The 21965-nt window shown below is 51.6% G+C and overlaps 1 protein-coding gene across 3 annotated transcripts in view; it reads right to left on the bottom strand.

Annotated features, from left to right (window-relative positions):
* Positions 1 to 21965, bottom strand: part of NCKIPSD (NCK interacting protein with SH3 domain) — a 651336-nt gene that overhangs the window by 42877 nt on the left and 586494 nt on the right. For 2 of the 3 annotated variants that reach the window (XM_069643331.1, XM_069643332.1), the window contains exon 9: positions 14370 to 14450. The exons of the other annotated variant lie outside the window; for it this stretch is intronic. In XM_069643331.1, coding sequence (XP_069499432.1) covers positions 14370 to 14450 — 81 coding nt within the window. The remainder of the gene's footprint in view (positions 1 to 14369; positions 14451 to 21965) is intronic. 3 annotated transcript variants of the gene reach the window in all.

The raw sequence follows: 21965 nt of genomic DNA, 5'->3' as shown, positions 1-21965 counted from the left end.
CAGGATGCGGAGGAGGATAGAATGCCGGAAGAACAACCTTCTGGGCCAAATGAAATTCCGTCACTACCTTCGGAAGAAAAGAAGGACGAACTCTAAGGACAACCCTGTCCTTGTGAAATACAGTGAAGGGAGGCTTAACTGAAAGTGCCTGTAACTCACTCACTCTGCGAGCGGAAGTAACCGCAACTAAAAACACAGTTTTCAGAGTTAACAGCCTCAAAGGGCAAGAATGTAAAGGCTCAAACGGAGCACCCATAAGAAACTTAAGAACCAGGTTTAAATCCCAACCGGGCACCAGGAAAGGTGACGGAGGGAACACATTAGTGAGCCCTTTTAGGAACTGTGAAATCAAAGGGATTTTAAAGTAAGAACACTCTTCAGACGAGCGCTTAAAGATGGACAGCGCCGCCAGGTAACCCTTAACGGTACCCACTTGCAAGCCCCTGTGGGCCAAAGAAAGTAAAAAGGACAGAACCATGGGGATGTCACATGCAAAAGGATCCACATTCTGAACTCTGCACCAGTCGCAGAACTTACGCCAACGGCAACGGTACAGAGACTTTGTTGCCGGCCTTCGGGCCGAAAGCAACACCTCCATCACGTCCTCAGGGAGGTCCCAATCCTTATACCTCAACCTTTCAGAAGCCAAGCGTGAAGGTTGAGGGATCTGACCTGTGGATGGAGAACCTGACCCCCCTCCCGTGAGAGCAGATCGTCTCGGTAGGGAAGACGACGTGGAGGGCAGATGGATAAGTCGAGAAGGTCCGGGTACCACGTCCTCCGAGCCCACGCCGGGGCAATGAGGATCATCCGGGAACCGAACTTCCGTAACCTCCGCAGCACTTGCGGGATGACGGGGACTGGAGGAAACGCGTACAGCAGCGGGAATGACCACTCCACCACGAACGCGTCTCCTAAGGCTCCTTCTGGAGGAAATTCCCGCGAGCAAAACCTTTCGCACTTCCGGTTGACACTGGAGGCGAAGAGATCCACTTGAGGGGTCCCCCAAAGGGCGAAGATCTCCAGGAGAATCTCCTGAGCCAACTCCCACTCGTGAGAGATCGCGCTCTGCCTGCTCAGAGCGTCCGCCGTCACGTTTTCGGCTCCGGCCAGATGAACTGCCGAGATCGAAACTTCCTGCTGGATGGCCCAGAACTCGAGCTGCATCGCCTCTCTGCATAGAGGAAGTGACCCTGCCCCCCCCTTTTTGTTGAGGTAGTGCATGGCCACTGTGTTGTCCGTCAGGATCAGGACATTCTTCCCTCGCACAGACGGCAGAAAAGCCTTCAGGGCTAGCCTGACGGCCCTCAGCTCCAACAGATTGATATGGAGTCTGGACTCCGACGGAGACCAACGACCGCTGACTGTCAGCCCGTTGGCATGAGCTCCCCATCCCGTGAGGGATGCATCCGTCACGATCGTCACCTCCGGCCAGGGAAGCCAAAACGGAGCCCCCTTCATCAAGTTGCCTTCGACGGCCCACCACAGAAGGTCCCGGGCGACCGAGGACGGCACCTGAATCGAGTCCGACATCCTGCCGGAGGACTGCGACCATTGCGTCTTGAGTGCCCACTGCAAAGATCTCATCCGCAGGCGAGCCTCTGGCACCAGAAGAATGCAGGATGCCATGAGGCCGAGCAACCTCAAGAACTCGAACGCTGGGAGCGTCTGGGCATGCTGAAACTTGTGCACCATCTGCTGAATGTGAAGAGCCCTCACCTGGGGAGGAAAACACTGCCCCAGGGAAGTGTCGAGCACTGCTCCGATGTACTGGAGCCGCTGTGTTGGCGTCAAATGGGACTTCTTTAAATTGAGGGAGAAGCCCAGCCTGTGAAGGGAGTGGCAGGTGATCGATAGATGATCCAGGACTTGCTCGGGAGAGCTCCCCCTGATCAACCAATCGTCCAGGTAGGGGTAGACGTGAATCCCCCCTTGCCTGAGATGCGCTGCCACCACCACCATGAGCTTGGTGAAAACCCTCGGGGCGGAGGTCAATCCGAACGGCAGGACCCGAAACTGAAAGTGCGAGTCGCCAACCGCGAACCTCAGGTACTTCCTGTGCTTGGGATGGATCGGCACATGGAAGTAAGCATCCTTGAGGTCGAGTGACACCAACCAGTCCTGAAGCTGAAGGGCCTGGAGGACTTGAGAGAGAGTAACCATCTTGAACTTGTCCTTCCCGAGGAGTTTGTTCAAATCGCGCAAGTCCATGATGGGTCTCAATCCCCCGTCTTTCTTCGAAACCAAAAAATAAGGGGAATACCATCCCTTGTTCCTCTCCGCTACAGGCACCAGTTCTATGGCGCCTTTCTCCAGCAGGGCTTGAATTTCCTGCGCAAGGAGCGGATCCGGACTCTGCAAAGAGAGGTTCCCCGGTGGATTGTCGCGAGGCCTGTGCCGAAAAGGAAGACAGTAGCCGTGGGTTATGATCTCCAGAACCCACACATCTGAAGTAATGGCTTGCCACTCTACAAGATGCTGCGCCAGCCTTCCCCCAACCGGCGAACCATGGGACATGGCCTCACGACTGAGTGGGAGCGGCTGCGGCGTTACCTGAGGGCAAAGAGGCAACTGCCCGAGCGGCCTTGGCACCACGGGTACCCTGTCGTCCACCTCTGGTACCCCTGCGATGGCCTCTTTGACTGCCAGCTCCTCTCGCTTTACTGAAGGATGAGTAATAGCGAAAGGAACCACCCCTCCACTGCTGTCCCCTAGGACGAAAAGGCGGAGGTTGGCGAACTGCAGCGCCCAACGACTTCGCTGCAGCTTTTGAGGTCTGCAACCTCTCAAGGCTCTCGTCAGCCTTGCTGCCAAAAAGGTGTTCACCATCAAAGGGCATGTTGAGGAGCCGGGACTGCACATCAGGAGCAAACCCCGACTTCCGCAACCACGCAAACCTGCGTATCACGGTGCTCGCCGCCATGGACCTACTGACGCATTCAGCCAAGTCCAGACCCGACTGAACGGACTCACACATGGCATCCTTACCATCCTGGACCATAGCAAGGAAACCATCCCGTTCATCCCCTTCGGGAATATGTTCAGCCGCTAACGCAACACAGTTCCACAGAGTGTGCGTGAAACGTGACAAGGCACAAATGGAGTTGGCCGCCTGAAGCGCCATACCACCAGAAGAAAACACTTTCTTCGCCCAGCCATCAAAACGTTTGTCGTCCCTATCAGGAGGGATGGTAGGGTACGACGCCTGCTTTGCCGGGGCCGTGGCCGCCTGCACCACCAAACTCTCCGGAGTGGGGTGCCTGGTCAAGTAGCAGGGGTCGCTACTGGCTGGACGGTATTTACGCGACAAGGATCTGCCCACCGCCGGGAGACTCTCCGGAGCAGTCCAAGCCGCCGCCACCCTTCTCTGTAAAGCCATATGGAACGGCAGAACCGGGTCAGTTGGGGGACCAACATCAAGGATGTCCGGCAGATCATCCTGCACAAACTACCCTGGGGGAGCAGACCATCCCAGATACTCAGACACCCTAGCCATAAGGCGCCGGTACGAGGAATCGGCATGGGAGCCAGGCTCAGGCCTACAAAATTCCACCTCCGGAGAAGTGTCCAGTCCACTGGCATCATGCAGTGACTGCCTCAAATCGTCAAACTGACTATGGCCCGAGACAATTTCATCTGGTACCTGACTAGGAACCAGGCCATCAGAATCCTCATCCGCCTCCGAAATATATTCCAGGTGGCGAAAAGGCACCCGAGAGTGCTTGCTCTTAACCAGAGCCTTCCTAGGGGGTACACCCGTGACACGGGGCACCTCCGACACGAAAGGCGTCGATGGCATCGAGCCGGAGCCTCGAGAAAGCCTGTCGACGCCCTCGACGCCTCAGACGTCGATGTCTTCCTCGAAGACTTCACAGGAGCACACGGTCTCGAACGCGTCGAGGACCGGGACCTGGAACGGGTACGGCGAGAACGAGCCTCCTTGTCCGAACAGGACCGCTCCCGTGACTCGTGCCGACCACTCTTGCGAGCGGCGTCTCTCGACCTCACACGGCCGACCCCACTCGGGGGCGCGGACGGCTGAGTACCCTGCGACTCAAGAATCGCCAACATTTTCTTCCCGAAGGAAGCCCATTCCTCCGGCGTCGCACGGCTGGTGGGGTAACCGACGTGCCGTGCAGAATCCTCGGAAGAGGACCTGGAAGGCGACCGGTGACGGCGCTTCCGAGAATGCCTCGAAGAGGCCGAGGAGTGGCGAGACCCACTCCTAGAAGAAGACCGACGAGACTTCCGACGATGACGCGGAGAGTCACCCCTCGAATCATCCGTCGAAAGCCCCGCCGACTTCGACTTCCGGGGCTTGGACACCCGACCTACCGACAACTTCTTCTTACGTTCGCGTAAGGCTTTGGACGTGAGCGACTGGCAGTCGATACAGTCATCCGTGTCGTGGGCCTCCCCGAGGCACCAGAGGCAGGCGTCGTGCGAGTCAGTCACCGACATCTTGGACCCACACTCCCCGCACTTCTTAAAGCCCGGACGCGGGGGTTGAAGACGAAGTGGAAGACATCGCCGAAGGAAATTCACAAACGAACAGGTTCGAAGAACCATAAAGAACAGAACTCCAAAGAGTCGAGGCTTAGAACCGAGAAACACGAAGCAACACGTTCGCGGAAAAAACGGAACTGAGGCTATGGGCGTCGTGCGTCCTACTTATCACATCGGATGACGTCGGAGGAGGTCCTCGACGACGGCGCATCGACGTCCTCGACGCAGGACGCAGACGCCGAAAAAGTTTCCGAAGCAGCACAGCTGTGGTGATTACATGTCATAGATATGGAATACGTCGGAGGACCCAATCCCCTCGAACCTGCAATTACTAACATAAAACATGTTACTGTTAGCATGTGTATTCATATGTGTGACGTTTCAGAAATGAAGGCGAGAGGTAGCTGCTTGTAACATTGAAGCTTCACCAGAAAAGTCTCATTCGAATGTGAAAAGATGTTAGATGCCCACACACAAGTAAGTTTGCTCCTCCCTCTCAAGTTAGCGCCTCTCCCAACATTTAAGTGTTAGTCCCCACCCCCCATCTCCCCTTGACATTTTAGCCTAGGTCCACCTCTGATGCCAGGAACCCATCCTCAGTGCTGGTCATTGGGCCGGCTCTCGCCGGATCCAAGATCCGGCACAAGATGTGTAGCCGGATCTTGGGATGCGGCCAGAGTTAGCCGCCCCAAATCCCTGCTCTGTGCTGGGGAGAAGGGGAAAAAAAATGCCCGGAGCAAACTAACTTCCTCTGGTGACCCCATGTAAGAGGTCACAAGAGGAAGTTACAGTCCTCCGCCACGACCCGGTTTATGTTTTTATTTATGCAATGTTTGTCGGATACATGGACCCGGATTATTTATTTATGCAAAGTTTGTTGGATACCTGCATCCGACAAACATTGCATAAATAAATAAACATGTATCCGATACACATTACATAAATAAATACCCTTATTAAAAAGATCACACACGATGCAGCCACCCAACTGCTTTCAGAGGGGAGCTGCAGGAGTTGTGCCAGGTGGGGTTCAAGTAAGGAACAAGTTACTTACCTGTAACTGTTGTTCTCCAGCATGGGTCTGGCATGGATTCACATGCTCATGAATATTCCCCGTCGTCAGGCTGGGAATCCTCGGTAAAGAAAAAACCAGTATCAGTTTCGTTTCTGATCTGTCTTTCGTAGTAATAACCAATCACTGGTCTCTGCGTCATACTGACCACAGCCAATGACTGCCCTCTACCTAAGCACCGCCTCTGGCAGCCATCTTCAGATTTTTACCGCACGTTCATGTGTTGGGATCCTCGTGCTATTGCTCTCGAGCGTTAGTGCTATTTTTTCGCGTGTTTTCACAAAAACTCGATTCTTTCGGTCAAAAGAGCCTCAAGCTCCACCGATCCTACATCCGATCAACGGGGACCCGTGTCGGATTCGTCTGCGCCCCTCAAGGGTGAAGATTTCGTCGAGCTACACTTCGGAGGACTCCAGAAGCTTCTCAGGCCCGGTCTCGGAGATGGCCCAGGAGAAGGGAAGCTCGATGCCCGGAAAGCTGTTCAGGGTCTGCCCTGGATGCCAGCTGCAGAACGTCTTTAAGGAGGACGAACACTCTTTCTGCCTTTATTGCCTTCATGAGGACAAGACGCACGTGGAGAAGGACTGTGCGTTTTGCGGCAACATGTCGGAACGGACCATGAAGGACCGCCATCAACGTCTCGCCAACTGGCTGGAGGGTAAGAGCCCGCCTGGCGAGAAGAAGAAGAAACCCGAGCGGTCTTCTAAGACCTTTGAGGGCGCCCCGGTGACGGGGGCCCAACATAAGGCTAAGCACCGCGAGTCCGCTGGCACCGGGAGCGCCGAACGGTCGGGCTCTACGGGCGCCAGGCAGGGCGCACCCTCCCCGGCACCATCGACCACGAGCCAACGCTCTGGGTCGGATAAGAGGAAGGCCGAGCACCCAGCGAAACTCCTGGAGAGGCCCCGGTCGAGCTCTAAGGCAGAGGAGGAGCGTGGCAGTGCCCCCTCCCTCAAGGATAAGGCGGTGAGCGCACCTAAGGTGGTGAAGGCCTTGATCCATCCGACCAAGCCCTCTATCGAAACGGTCGCGGCGGCCCTGGCTCAGCCTGTGGAGGCTGCGCCAGTGGTGGCGAACTCGGGGCCCAGAATCTCCCTGCCTCCTCGGAGGGAGTCTTCTTTTGTGCCCATCGATAGGACCCCCGTGAAACCCTCCGTGGGGAAGAAGAAGGGGGGGCAGGGCGTCGTCGTAGATTCGGCCTCAACCTCAGAAGAGGAGCTGATCGAGGTCTTAAGCCACGGCCTAGGCGTGGAAGAAGGCCAGCCCGTCGGAATGGACCCCGATGCTCGCCCGTCGGATTCCCCTCTGCCAGCGCCGCAAGACAACTCGGCGGCCATTTTGTTGGCTATACAGTCCTTATGCTCCGAGATAAGGACGAGACTACCGTTACCGACGGAGGAACCTTTCCCGTCGGGGGATCCAGAACCGGGACCTTCTGGTGTTCCCCCTACCAAGAAAAGAAGGATCCATCCACCACCTCCTTTTCAACCGTCGCGCCCCGTCCAGCCCTCTCCCCCGTCCACCCGAGGGGATGATACGGGAACTGACACGGCAGCGACGGGTACGGACGACGAGGCATACGACGAGGATATTCCGTCGTCGCCTCCCGCCAGGGCTTCTCCGCCCGACGAGATCGGATCTTTCCACTCCATGATCTCCAGGGCTTCCGAGCTTTTCCAACTCTGCCCTGAGGAGAAGAAAAAGGAAGGCTTCCTTTATCAGCGGCGCGAGGCCAAGAGGAAGACGGTCCTCGCAGTGCCTCTGTTGGACGACATTTGGGATGAGGGCCTTTCCCTCCTCAAGAACCCTTCCACGACGCCAGCTAGAAGAGACCGGTACGAGAAAAAGTACCGGGTCCCGGACACGGCCCCCCTGTGCCTCCGGGCGCAGCCTACCCCGGATTCCGTCGTCTCCGCGGCAGCCAGGAAGAAAGCGGGGGGGGTGCGGCCTCCACATCGACTTCCCCGCCGGACGGAGAGGGAAAGAAATTGGATGCTATGGGACGTAGAGTCATCTCGTCGGCAGCGACGACGATTAAAGCGGCCAACGCCTTGGCTATCGTGGCTCGCTACGACAGGGAGCTCTGGTACAAGATAGCTCCCCTGCTGGATTTTCTGCCGGACGACAAGAGGGCGGAGGCCCTGGAGATCCTGCAGGAAGGTGAGGTGGCCTCGGACCACGCCATCACCGTGGCGACGGACATCGCCGACACTGGGTTCCGCCAGCTGGGCAACGGCGTTTGCCTTCGACGTCGTGGATGGCTCAAAGCTACGGACTTCCGGCAAGACGTCCAGACCAGAGTCCTGGACATGCCCTTCGACGGGAACAACCTGTTTGGGAAGACAGTGGACGATTCCCTTCAGGCCATCAAGGCGGATACTGAGACGGCCCGGGCCCTCGGAGTTCTGCAGCAACGTCGGACGCCCTTTCGGAGCAGCGGAGGCAAGGGCGCCTCCAGAGGTTCCGGCGGCGGTTTCGCTTCCTACCGGCAAGCGGCCCGCTCGTCGTCGCAAGAGGCCTACAGAGGACGAGGCAAGTCTAGCGGACCCAGTCGTCGTCGCCCAGGAGGTCAAGGCGGCAAGGCCGCGTCCAAGCAGGATTGAACCGGCTGTGGGGTCGGGCCCCCACCGGAGCACCCCGGTGGGAGGCCGGCTGGCGGGCTTCGTCAGCGTGTGGGAGTCCATCTCCACCGACCGTTGGGTGCTGGACGCCCTGGCCCGGGGCCACGCGCTCGAGTTTCAAAGAAGGTGCCCGCGTGTCCCCCCCGTGGCCAGGAAAGAACTTCACGTCCCTCAACTTCTCCTGGAGGTAAAGGCGATGCTCAGGAAGGGCGCCATCGAAATCGTCCCAAAGAGGCTTCGGGGCTCCGGAGTTTACTCGAGATACTTCCTCGTGAAGAAGAAGACGGGAGGATGGCGCCCCATCCTAGACCTCCGACGTCTGAACAAGTTCATCAAGGCGCAGAAGTTCCGGATGGTCACCCTCCAGCACGTCCTGGGCCAGCTGGAGGAAGGGGATTTCCTATCGTCGTTGGATTTGGAGGATGCCTACTTCCACATTCCCATCCTAAAGGGGCACCGAAAATTCCTCAGGTTCGTGGTGCAAGGGCGTCATTACCAGTTCAGAGCCCTCCCCTTCGGACTACGGTCGGCACCCAGGGTATTCACCAAGTGCCTCGCACCGGTGGCGGCGCAGCTGCGCCGCGAGGGGATCCACGTCTACCCCTACCTGGACGACTGGCTCATCCGCGCCAAGACGAGAGAACTCGCCGTGGTTCACACGGCAAGGACCGTCCAACTCCTCACGGACCTGGGATTCTTCGTGAACTACGCCAAATCCCACCTGGTGCCCGCGCAAGTCGCACTGTTTCTGGGAGCGAGGCTCGACACAGTGTCCCTTCTGGCCTCCCCGTCGGAGGAGAGGACCAGGACCATCTTGGGCAAGGTGCAACGGATGTTGGTGGCCGACGCGGTCAAAGTGAGGTCCATCAAGTCCCTCCTCGGGATGATGTCTTCCTGCATCTACCTCATTCCCATGTGCAGGCTCCGGATGCGCCCGTTGCAAGAATTCCTGGATGCACGCTGGATCCAGACGACGGGCAGCTTCGAGGAAAGGATCAAGCTCGACGAGAACTTCCGACGAGCAATACGGTGGTGGGGCACCCGCGCGCATCTGACGGCGGGCATGGACTTCCAGACCCCAGCCCACCAGGAGACTGACTACGGATGCCTCCCTGGAAGGGTGGGGAGCGCACACCGAAAATCTGCACGCAAAGGGACTCTGGCTCCCGACGGAGAAGTCCCTGCATATCAACGTCCTGGAGCTCCGTGCAGTGTTTTGGGCCCTCAGGTCTTTCCTTCCGTCCCTCAAGGGCAAGGTGGTGAGGATCTTCACCGACAACACCACCACCATGTTTTACATCAGGAAACAGGGCGGAACCAGGTCCCCAGCGCTGTCCAAGGAGGCGCAGGACCTGTGGCATTGTTTGAATATTACTCAAGGGGAAGTTTTTTAAATAAAATGGGAAGCAAATTGTGCATTTTAAAGAATATTTACTCAGCAACACTGGTCAAAACTATTAGCCGCATAGTGAAGTAACTCATCACCAGCGCCATGGAAGTGGTTTAAAGTGGAATTGATATATAGTTTGGAAAAGCAACATGAAAGAAATCGGGCCGTTTTAAACTATTATTTTGACATTTCCTCTGATCAGGGGTCAACTGCCACCTCTGCCCCCTTAACCCTGCCTCCTTGGGCACCGCCCCCCCCAAACGCTGCTCCCACCCCGGCCCTTGTGGGATTCCCCCCAACAATTTTTTTCCATTTCCACCATTGCGCACCCCTTAATGAAGTGGCTCCCAGGGCGCCTAGATTTAGGGGCGAGGCTGAACACACATTCACATAAAACACTTTCACCCATGCTTTCATCCAACTCCATGCATGCATAAAACCAAACACAGCATTGACACAAACACCAACATGCACACAGGCATTCATACATACACATATACATACTAATTTGATTTAAATACACATATACACACATTTAATTTAAAATCAAAAACACTTACCTTACCTCCATGCACCCTTCAGAAGCATCCACGCAGCCGACATTTAGACATGCTGCCTGACAGTAGAGAACTCCTCTCCCATCAGTCAGCGTGATCACACTGACAACATGAACACACTGACTAACAAGAGAGAACTCCTCTCTTGTCATTCAGCATGTCCACGTTTTCAGGTGAATGACGCGAGGGGGCAGAGCTCACTTCTGAACCCTGCTGTCTCCCATTATTTTGCTGTTTGCTGCGGAGCCAAACGGCTTCGCAACAAACAGCAAAATCATTGCAGGGGCAGAGAGCAGACAGCCCAGTGCCCCGTGTGAATAAAGTGCACGGGAGACTGTGCTGCCTTCTCCTGAGGAGAGAGGGCCGCGAGGCCCGGGGCAGTTTGCCTCCCCTGTAGCCCCCTCGTGATGGCCCTGCAAGGAAGTGGGGGCACCGAGCTGTGCAGAGGGTGTACCTCACAAGGAAGCCGGGGCATCGAGCTGTGCAGACTGTACCTCACAATGAAGCCAGGACGTCTAGCTGCGCAGACGGTGCACCTTGTAATGAAGCAGACCACACGTTTAATTGTGAAACACTCACAAGTGTATGCGTGTATAATCTGGGCTTCACCAAATCGTGTCCAATTTCATCTTCTGAACTGTATATACTTTCCATATTTCCCCGGATTATATACATTTTATTCAATAATCAAATGGACCGCATCTGAAGAATTTTCTCCGAGTGTTGGAATCTCTGACATTGAATAAATAAGCAGTCTCAAGCCCTCACAATATTAGTAGCTCAGGGGCTTGGGTAATGCTGTCCTGTGATGTTTTAATAATAATAATAATTTGGCACTTATATAGCGCTACGAACTCGCAGGTATTTGAGCGCTGCTTATTATTACCCACGCTGTGTGGTGCTCATTTACCGACCTTGGAAGGATGAAAGGCTGAGTTTGGCCCTGCCGGGATTCGAACCTGCGTTAGCAGGCTCTGCACAGATGTCAAATCGAGCGCTTTAGATATGCATCAACTTCTGGAAGATTTGGCACAGGTGTGTATCGTATTATTGCCTACTTTACTGATATGACTTCCGGAGATGTCATCAGATTCAAAAGGTCAGATGACACATCATGCAATGCTTTTCAAATCAAAGGGCCTGTGATATACCCCCCACCACGTCTAGAGCATGTGGTTGAATTTACATCACCAACTAGCCGCAAGGATGGCAGTAGCATCAGTTAAATACAACCCCGTCGATTCTGCGACCGTGTGCTGGATTTAGGGTTCCTGAACCACAGCAGGTGGTGCACGATCCCGGCAGACCGGAACTCTGCCGATGCAGGCGGAAATGATCCCAGAAGATAGGCCATTTAGGACTGTGCCTCCATGCCCAGGAAATGCCTCAACACCAGAGCTCAAGACCTTCCTCTTCAAGGAATGGCTCCTTAACACCTAGGTCCACACCCCCTCCATTTCTCACCAACCCGAGACTGGGCGATCTGCTGCCCCCCCTTTCTCCTCCCCTGGTTGTTTGTAGATCCTTTGCTGCCAAAATGCCCGCCCTCCCCTCATCCCATTGTTCACTCCCTTGTAGTAATTCCTTAACATCTGCCTCTCTTGCTGTGTACATCCCCATGGCGCCCCTCTGCTTCATGAAGCTAGGTCAGAGCTCACCAACTACCCCAATAATAATCACACATACCCTAAAAAACACAGGAAGTAAAGAAAACTTTAGGAGAACTCAACAGGAAGGAATGGCTGCAGGATAAACCTCAAGGCTTGGGAAAGGGTTTGGTAGAACCGCAGAACTCGATCTATCCAACGGAAAGCACAGAGTTTGGTGGAATAGCTTTGTGGAATCTTGGGGTCATGCTTGCATGGAAATGGTTGTGGGGTCTAAGGAACCACCTACCCGGCAGAAGGCTAAAAGGAGGAACAGAACCTCTAGAAGCGTTCTGTAGTGAGTGGGGACTCCTCACAGCAAGATGAAGATTGGCTTAAATGGACCTGTGAAGTATGGGATAGGAGCAGAAGCGAGACTAGATATTATGAATGTATTTTTGGAACTATAAAGCTTGGATGCTTGATTTTAAAAACCACTTGAGTATTTATTTTGGATTCAAGGGATCACCAGAGTTTGTGGAGAACGCGTAAAATTAAAATGTTTCGTCATCAGCGGAAGCCTCACAATCTTCCAATAAAACAGCGGAACACAGTTAAAGCATCATTGCTTTTACAGGACTGCAGGGTTTATCCTTCACTGCGTATGAATTTTGGTTCAGACAAGTAAAAGGAAATTTAAAAAAGAAGTTGCTAGTGCACATTACTTGTTGATTAACAGGTTATCTTAGCAGTTTGATCCAGCTCAGTCACTAAACTAAGGATGAGCTAAGGGAGGCATGGGCCTAATCCGGTGAGAACACGTAGGTAAACCAGAGATGGCTTAATCCAGGCACAGATGTTTCCACATCAGGGACATGACCGTGTCAGGGGGGTGGGTGGGTGCAAAGGACATGGGATCACCAAAAACTGGGGCAAGAAGCCTACCACTTGACAGTCCATCCCCTGGCGGCGGGGTGAGGGAGTTGGGAGGGCCCCAGTCTCTGCTGCCCCATATGTACCTTGTAGCATGCGTAATGTACCACAGTCAATCACCCAATGCATGCCATAGCCCACTCTAGACAGAATTACGTTTCTCTCATTGTTGGACTACCTGTACTAGAAGGCATTGCAGCAGGTCTGGAGAAAACAAACGCTGGCTTCTCAAATGAGATCAATGACAGCTATGGTACAACAAATTATTTATCCATTTAAACTAAAACTAACCACACTTCTGCACTGGTGACCCAGAACCCACATCGGAGAAACAACCTCTACTGGTACGTATGGAAAGCTGAGCATGGGCCAACAAGGAAATAGAAAGATGAAATTAGCCCCAGGAAACAGATGAGCAAATGAACCAATGGGAGGAGAAGACCACCACAGGAAGTAAACGCTATAAAAACCTTGCCAGAAACAGAAGGAGCAGCAGTGTTCGGTTGAGGCATCGTGGATGCAGGCCGAGAGACCAGAAGAAGGACAGACGGTGGAACAGAGCGTTGAGGACTCTGGTGAAGGTTGTTGCTGGTGAGGTGATAGTTGTAAGAGTGGTCCCAGAGAGTGTTAATGGGCGTTAGAAGGTGCGAGTAGTGTTACAGAGAGAGAGTAGGAAAATAAGCGAGTGAGCAGGAGGAGTGCCTGAAAGTGTAAGATGAGAGTAGGCGGTACAGAGAGTGGAGTGTAGAGAGAAGTGGAGAGGGGAGCGAAAGCAGAGGCTACTACAGATATTGGAGTGGTGGGAGGGTAGAATGGAGAGGGCAGGTGAAGCTAGGAGATTGAGTGACCGTCTGAGGGACAGAAGGAAGGAGTGGAGAGGGGGGGAGGTGGAGAGAGTAGAGTAAGGAAGTGAGAGTAGAGGGAGTAACATCATTCGGGAAAGTAGCGCAAGGGTGTGATAGCACAGAGTGAGCGTAACCTGGAATTTGGCGAGTCACCCGACAACATTGCAATACAGATCCCGGGGAATTGTCAAAATATGCTCCCCCCCTCACCATCCTAGAGGAACACTGGATGGTACCAGTCTCTAGGAAAGCCTGGACTAGGGAGGTGGGAAGCCGATGGGAGAGGGGCGCCCTTTCTTGTGCCACATTTCAGTGGCATACTGTCAAGAATCTGAATTGAGTTCGACAAAATGAAAAACCCTTGAACCATCTTCTAAAGTCTGCTTGTTCTGAAGGCCATCTATAAAACGGTTCAGTGGTGGTCTTCATAACCAAGGCTTTTCCCTCTTGAAATCAGTAACAACCAAATTTGGTGAACAGCAACCCCTGCTACTCGTAACAAGAGCAGCCGTCTGCAACCGGTGGCTTTCAAGGTGTTTTGCTGCACTAGAACAACCATGACCTCACGATTGACTAGACTTGCCAGGGATGATGGGAGCTTTAGTCAAAGACTTCTACATAGACGAAGGTTGCCGAACCATCGCCCAGATCTTAAGAAGCAACATGAGTACGGAGGAATTAGGGGAAGCCGAGGAAGGAAAGGATAGCCTTCACTTCTGATGGAGGCAATTAAGAAACCATTCATTTTAAAATTAAGAAATGTACTCGTTGGCGATTCGTAATTTCAGAGTCGCGAGTTCAACTCTTAATCCAGTAGCTCAATCATATTCTACCAAAGTGTGCAGTGTTTGATTCTCACCGTAGTGGTGGTAGGGGAGCGGCTCTCCCATTGAGAAGGTCATGGCCAGCACGAGAGCAGAGTAGCACATCTTCTGATGTTCTGCAAGAAAAACAAAGCAAGAGTTACATTAAGGAGAAAGCCCCAAGGACGGTTCCGTCCATGTAGGATGCAGGGCAACTCTGGCCATGGAGCAAAGCAGGAAACACAACCTCATTGGTTATGGCCGGTCTTGGGCAATGAGGAGAATTACCGGAGCAATTCCTCTCCATCGTTATCACATACATGTAATATTTAAATCAGCAATAATGCTCCAAACACAACCATTCTATTTAAGCAATAAACCCAGTGGGGGAGGCCATTACCAGTCAGGTAATGGCCCAGCATGCAGGTTTTCAGGCTCAAGCCAAGAGAGGGCCTTACCATTGCCCTGCCACCACTACCGGACTGGTAATGCCTACCCTACCTCTGCTGTCGGAGCTTTAAACACACTGGCAGGATTTTCCTTGACGGCTGGCATTAGGAGAGGCGCTTGCAGGTTAGTGGCGCTTGGCTAGGGGGTCGGGCTTGGGAAGGGGGATCTTGAGGGGAGCAAAGAGTGCACAGGGAGAGCAAAGGCTTTCATCTGGGAGGAAAGGTGGTGGCCTCCCGCTGATCGGGAGCCTCTGAACGCAGACAATAGCATTCCGTAAAGTCTGACTCAGAGATTGTCTGGGTGCTGCCATTACATCACCTTGCGGGTGCTCCTAAGGAACCGCTCACTAATGTAAACGGCCCATATTTTTCTAAGTATCATATTCTTCGAATATTGGTTCTGGTTTTAACTTTTAATTTTTCAAACTGTACCAGCATTTTAAAGTTTAATGTGGAGTCTTCGGCCATGTAAATACCTCAAAGATCAGCATTTGTAAAAATCAATGGTAAAGAGGCAGATTGGAAGCAAACTACTGGTTTCCTTTAAGGCCATCTGCATTGCAGGTCTCCCCCATTTAGTTTCCGCTATTAGGGGGCAGAGCCACCTATAAGCCAAAGCCATTGCATTGGAGTACAGATAGGGGTACATGGCATAAGAGGAGGCACACAAAGCTTGAAGGTGTTTAATTATTTGCTCACCCACTGAGTGCCCATGGTGTGATTGTTAGGCAGAATTATATGCAGTACCCTTTGGGAACACCACACACAATTAAGACTACAAGTGACAGTACAAATTCACCTTTGGTACAAGCCTGTACTACACAGTAAAATGGTAGCGAGGGCTGAGCAGCCAGACTTAAGAGTAAGTGAGCAGTATCAAACAGTTACACAAAGGACAGCAATTACTATAATTCAAACAAACACTGACTCAAGGTTTCCAAGTAAAAGAATATACATTTGTTTACTCTTTAGTTACTGAACATTTCACTATCATAAAGCAGTTCAAAAATCACAATCTTAATACACCACTCCGAATAAGTTGCAGACAAGTTAAGCTCACAAAATTAAGTGGGAGCAAAATGGCACTCCAGCAATTTAAAGGTAGGGAAAGACAAACTTAATAGAAATTGTACCACACCAATAGGTAAGTACTCAGCTCAATTGAGCAAGAGGAACTACAGTGATATAATCAGGTAGAAAAGGCTTAGGGGCAAAGTCAATAGGTCAAAAGTCTTTTGCTCAAGATCACACAGTTCAGGGTAGTTTGCGGTAAAGCTCGTGCCACGGATTCCAGACGAGGTTGGTTGCAAGAAAAGTTAGTTCAAAGAGAAGGACAAGCCCTCAGATTGGAGAAAGATTTCAAACACTTTCACCGCGGTTGAACAAAACGAACTGGATTTGCACAGTACCTTAAAACGGAGAAGAAGCTGTAGCTGAGGCAGGCGTTCCTGGTAGTTCCTGCGGGCTCACGGTTCCTGAAGCGACTGTCGGACTGACAAGAAGTAGGAAGACCGGAGGGTCATGCACTACCCAGGGAAGAAATCAGCAGCAGACTGAAACAACAAATAAAAGGTGCGCTCCTTAAAACCTAAGCAGGGTCCGACCTTCCTGGCTATCCGGCCCACTGTAGCTCTGTACAGCGAATTCGACGAGAGGAGGGGTCCTGGCTTGCAGTTTGGGCAAACTGGTTAGTCCCACCTGCTCAACGGAAGAAGTTTCCTGGAGGATCTTCTCTGTCGTCGGATTCTGAAGATTCGGACCTGCAGCAGCGCTTCACTGGGCGGTTCAGTCGTTGTAGGGGTCCTCTTCCATCAGCTCCTCGTTGGTTCTTTTGTTCCAGTGGAGACTGCCTTTCCAGTCCCAGAGACTGGCTTTTTATGCGGTTTTCGCCCCATTCACACAGCCTGGCTGTCAATCACACAGCAGTGTGGCTGTCCTGACAAGGACACTCACCCAGCCAATCAAACAGGAGTGCGACTTGGGTTGCCAAGGGAACCCATAGCAGGGGTCCTAAGACCCCTCGCTCACATCCTGCCTACCCAGACTTTCAGGCGCCTTAAGGAGGGCTTCTGTGCAGAAGCCCGAGAAAAGACGGTGGACAAAGGGACCAAACCTGGTCTGGCGCACAGAGTAAAACACGAGAAAGACTAACAAAAAGAAATGTCGAATAAACCGAGCCGGAGCCGAAAAAATATATATTTGGTCAAGCGGGTTTATGTTCGAGGCTAATAAAATAGCCTAAAACAATACCATGGTTATATAAGATAACCGCGGTATGAAAAATAGGGTTGTTACCACTGCCACCAGCCAAGTCTTGATGAAAAGGGAGCGAAACAGTGCTCCAAGAGAAACAGACAAAAAGGTTAAGAATTAACCCTTTCCAATACTCCATGTAAGATGGATTGTACTGGGTCTGTGATTTAAAGAGACTACATAAAGTTAATGGCAACTTTACATGTTTCTGGGAGAAAGTAGTCAGTCCCAGAAAAATGGAGTCAGTGGGAATTCTAAAAGACAACCCTGCGTCACTGCACTGAAGGTGCTGTGTAACACTAACATGATGCTCATGGAGTAGGTGAGGCTCCAGAGCCCAAGATCACACAATTGGTAAAAACACACACAGCAAAACACATATGCAAGAGTGGGAAAAAGGCTCTCACCCTTACCAGGGAAAAGAAGAAACCCTATAAATCCAGCAAAGCTGTTGAGGAACTCATTAGGTAAGGGAAATCAGCCATTTATGAGAATTCTCCCTAACAGTGATGAATCGAGGGAATTAGTCTCTTCTCCCTAAGGGGGAGCCCCCCCCCTGTAAGGCTAGGGAGGTGAGCCTGCCCTACAACATCCCGCTTAGGGGTCGAGGCAAGTGGGACCACACCTGGAGCGACTCTCCCCCACCCACTTAGGGGACAAGGCCTCCAGTTCCTTCGAACAAGAAACACGATGGACCATATGGGACTGCCAAACCTATTAAATAATGTTAAGTACCAAGACTGGGTTGAAGAAGAAGCCAACAGATGCTATCATCCAGAAGAAAGAAACTGTCTCTTTAAAGGAAATTAAACTAATTCACTGATGAGTGGATTAAAAGACAAGCCCTCGTCAGGTAGAGAGAGACAAGGGACGAGGGGAATGTCTGTCGAAGCAGGGGATGTCCCTTGAGAACGTGGGAGGAGGCTGAGCCACTGCAGGACATGCATCCCGCAAAATCCGAAGTTGCTGGGAAGCGTAGCAGAGAGTGAGAGAAGCCAAGTCAAGTGGGGCTTGAGAGTTGGAAGTGGCGTTTCCCCAAGAGAATCGTGGTGGGCAGTATGATGAATCCTGCCGAGTACAAACAGAATCCCAGCCTAAAGTCTCTTCCCAGGTGGCTAGGGGACAGTAGCTGCTACCTGATCCTAACCTTGGGGGTGGTATTAGCCAGGTGGATCACCTGGGAGGAGAAGACCCCCAAAGGATAAGGACAGCTCCGTTACGAGACACACAGTATTTCTCTTCTGCAGAGGGGGAGATTTCCATGATGACAGAATATCTAATGGCTTGTTGTCAGAGTGAGGCTTTTGTGAGACAGGCATGGTATCAAGAGAGACGGCCTCAAAAGCAACAGCTCAAAAACCTTTATTGAAAAACTTTGTTAGGTTGGTGTAATGCCTAACTGGCCCCAACTCTAAAGAGGTTGTTCCCTCAACGCATGTTCCTAAGGGCCATTGATGTCTGTAAGTCCAAAACCAAAGCCTGTCTGTGTCAAACCCTATGCTTGCAGTCACTCTTAGACAAAATGTGTTCTGGGATCTTTGTAAAGAAAACAATTGTGGCTCAAAAGGAAATGTAAACCACATCTGGTTTCAGGTGGCCTTACCATCAGGTGTAGTTCTGCCAGTTAGGGTTGCCCTTGGTACCTTCCACGTAGGGCTCTTGCAGCAGATAAAGTTCACAATGTCTCTGGGTCACATGGGGGTCCCTTCCCAAGCTTTACTACCAGTGCCAAACAAAAAGACCCAGTTCTGTCTCAGGCCTCTCAGCGTTCCCTTTCCCCAAGCTTCGGCCCCTCTGGTCTCGACCAAAAGTTCACACAGCTCCTTCCATGGGGCAGTGTCAGAATTTCGAAAACGCTGGGGATTGCTCCACCTCTGCGTGACCACTAGAACTGGGGACTCCTCTCCTCATGCTTTGTATCTTTTCTTTTGTCTTCTTTCACTTTCCCCTTTCTTTCCACTTTGCAGTGCACTCCTGCACCTTCCTGCTCTTTGTTGTGCATCTTGTTTTGTTGTGCCCCTGGCAAACTATTCACTTTGCTGTGCACCCTCGTACCATTTTTTCTCTCCTTCGGGTTGTCGCTTGCACCCTCTTCTGCTTTTGGATTGCATGCACCTTCTCCTTGCTTTTCTTCAACTTTCAAATGCACCTTTTCTGTCGATCACGCCCTCTCTTCCGTCTTTACCCATATTTGCGCCGCTTGCGCACCTCGTTTTCCTTGCTTTCCCCTTTCGCACCGTTTTTCACTTTCAAATTTCTGCTCCCACTCCAGTCACATGCACGCCACTAGGTTTTTTTCTCTCTCCTGCTACGAGACTCACCCAGATAGCGTGGTACTGGCAAGCAGCTTTGTCAGATTCTGTAGCCCAAGGTCAGGGTCTCACCACCTGCCCCTCAGACACCCATGGCACTGGCACTCGTCCCAGGGGAACGAGCACTGGCCAGGACACGGATAATAATTAGCATCTCGCGGCTCCATGGAGACACTATTCCCTCGCTACAACCCTCCAGCCACACAGGGTCAGCGTCTCGGCTTCCTGCTCTCCTCTGGTCTTTCCAGGCTTCTCGTGCTACAACCTTCACATTCCAACCAACAACCCCCGATCACTCATCTGCTCTGGCAGAACCACACCTTTTATACTCTACATGAGGGTCAAGTGGGGTCAGGTGTGAATGTTACGGTGAACAGCCTGACTATTAGTGGGACAGCCTAGTGATGTAATGTGGTAGGCTTCTCTCTGCTCCTTACCGTCAGGTCTATGGGTAATCCTCACAGCACTTGATCGCCACTTCTTTGTCCCAGTACATGTTGAAAATGAGGAGGGAGATGGAATGGGATTGGAAAAGGGGGAATACCATGTCTCGCCTTTAGGCATTCTCCTTCCAATCCCCCATGACCCTCCACTCAGGAGATCCTTGTTCGCTTGTCCAACCCCAGGGTCAGGATCCAAAAGCTATGGCCCCTCCCTGGCCACCTGAATGAAGGATCCCGGGTAAGTAGGTGGGAGCATCCCATTGGGTTTCTCACACTTCCCTTTTCAAAACTACCCACCTTGGTAGAAGTAAAAACCGTCATCATCAACATGGGAATAATATATTTAAGAATCAGAGCATTAATACCTTGACTTCTGATAATTATGATTCTACCCTAGGTTTGAGCAATGAAGTTAAGACCAACCATTTCATCCTCTAAAATCTTTCTCTAAAACTGTATTTAATAAACAGTGAATTAAATAAGGATGGACTTGAAATTTGTGATATAAAAAGTAACTGGAACATTGGGTACATCAAGTCCCACAATGCCCCAAGTACTGGGAAGAGGGGCTCAGAGGTGTAGAACTGCAGTATGCAGTGTAGTAGTTCTAATGACCCACACCTGAGCGGGATTTTTGAATATTTAAAGCCCCTTCAGGTGCAGGCCATTAAAACAAAAAAGTTGCAGCAACAGAAGCAGAGAAAAGATGACACCAGAGCCGCTGTTTTGTTTGAAGTGGATGCCTGTCCTGAATTGAAAACCTGAAGTGCAGAGGTTGAGGCGCGGGAAGCAGTGTTTTGACAAACTGTCCTGTGGAAGACAGACGCTCTCCTCATTTAGTGCCTTATCTTGGTGGCTGGCAAGCACCGGAGTGTACGAGGAGCAAGACCAGCTCCTTTCCTGAATGTGCGTACTGTGGCAACACAACCGCAGCTGCCAGACGTTCAGAAATCAACAGACGAAGCAGAAGTGGCAGTGGATCAAGCGGACGCGTAGAGAGACCAGTGAGTTGGCCTTTGCTAGGTAACCCCGGGATGTTCCGTATTCGACCGCTGACTGCCAACACATATTTTGAATACCAAACTAATGCAAGAAAGTCATGTTGGCGTCATACGAACTTTGAAAGAAAGGTTACAAATACGATTGCCAAGGCAAGGAGTAGGCAATATTAAACCAAGAGAGGAACCTGCATTGTCAAAGTAAAGAGCGGCACAACCTCAGAAAGAATATATCCAGCATTGGCAAAGTAAAGAGAACAATATTGCAAATGGATTGTAACCATTATTCATAGAATGAAGAGGTAATATTTGAGCCAGACACCAACACGCATTGCTTAAGCCAAAGGAGGGCAAGTATAAAAGAGACATTGTCAACAGTCACTTGGTGTGAAGTAAAGCGGCAGGAGAGGCGACCTCGCTGTGAAAGGTATCAAGGAGGAGAGGAACATAACCTACATTGCACATGGCAAACAAAACAGTGCAACAAACAGCACCAATGTGTATTGTATCCTTACAAATGAAGTTGCTGGAAATCAAAAACATTTAGAAACGTTTGGAACAAGCATCTCCGCAGAGCACTTGGAGCAGTGCTAGGAGTCTTTATCCAAGCAGGAGCGTAGACCAGGAAACAGATTATTAGTGGTAGTCTGAAACATTCTCGTTTATCAAGAAGAATTGTGGAAGCGTTTGGTTTTCCAAGGAGGAGAAGTTATGCTGAAACACAAGTGTGGAGACAAAGACCTTTTCATTTAGTGGAAGCTTTTCCAGGTGCCAAGTGAAAGACTTTTGGAGCAAGAAGAACTTTCTGTTATATTCAGAGCATAGTTTGGCTACAAAAAAGAACTTTCTTATTTGGAACTTGGATTTGGAAATTTCTGCTTTAAACCCAGCGAATGGGATCCGACCCTGGTTACAAGGATACGTGGGTACAAGCATTATGATTGAGCAGAACTGTTATTTTATTAAATCTGTATTGCCATAATACCTTTATGAGTTTCATGTATGCATAAGTGTGAGGGACAGATTCCTTGTATTAGATTGTTTTCCTTAAGTCTTAGTTTGATAGGCAGAGGAATCCTCTTTAGGTTAGGGATAGCGGGCGGTATTTCGAGAGCATGTCAATCCATCATATGAGGCGGAAGGGTTGCTCACAGAGGAAGTGGAGTGGCGACAGAAACAATAGGAGAATGCACACCC

The sequence above is a fragment of the Ambystoma mexicanum genome, chromosome 2p (genome assembly GCF_040938575.1).
Source record: "Ambystoma mexicanum isolate Mex_15411 chromosome 2p, UKY_AmexF1_1, whole genome shotgun sequence".
NCBI classification, from domain to species: domain Eukaryota; kingdom Metazoa; phylum Chordata; class Amphibia; order Caudata; family Ambystomatidae; genus Ambystoma; species Ambystoma mexicanum.
Note: the sequence above shows the minus strand (reverse complement) of the source record. Positions and strands in the feature narration are given on the sequence as shown.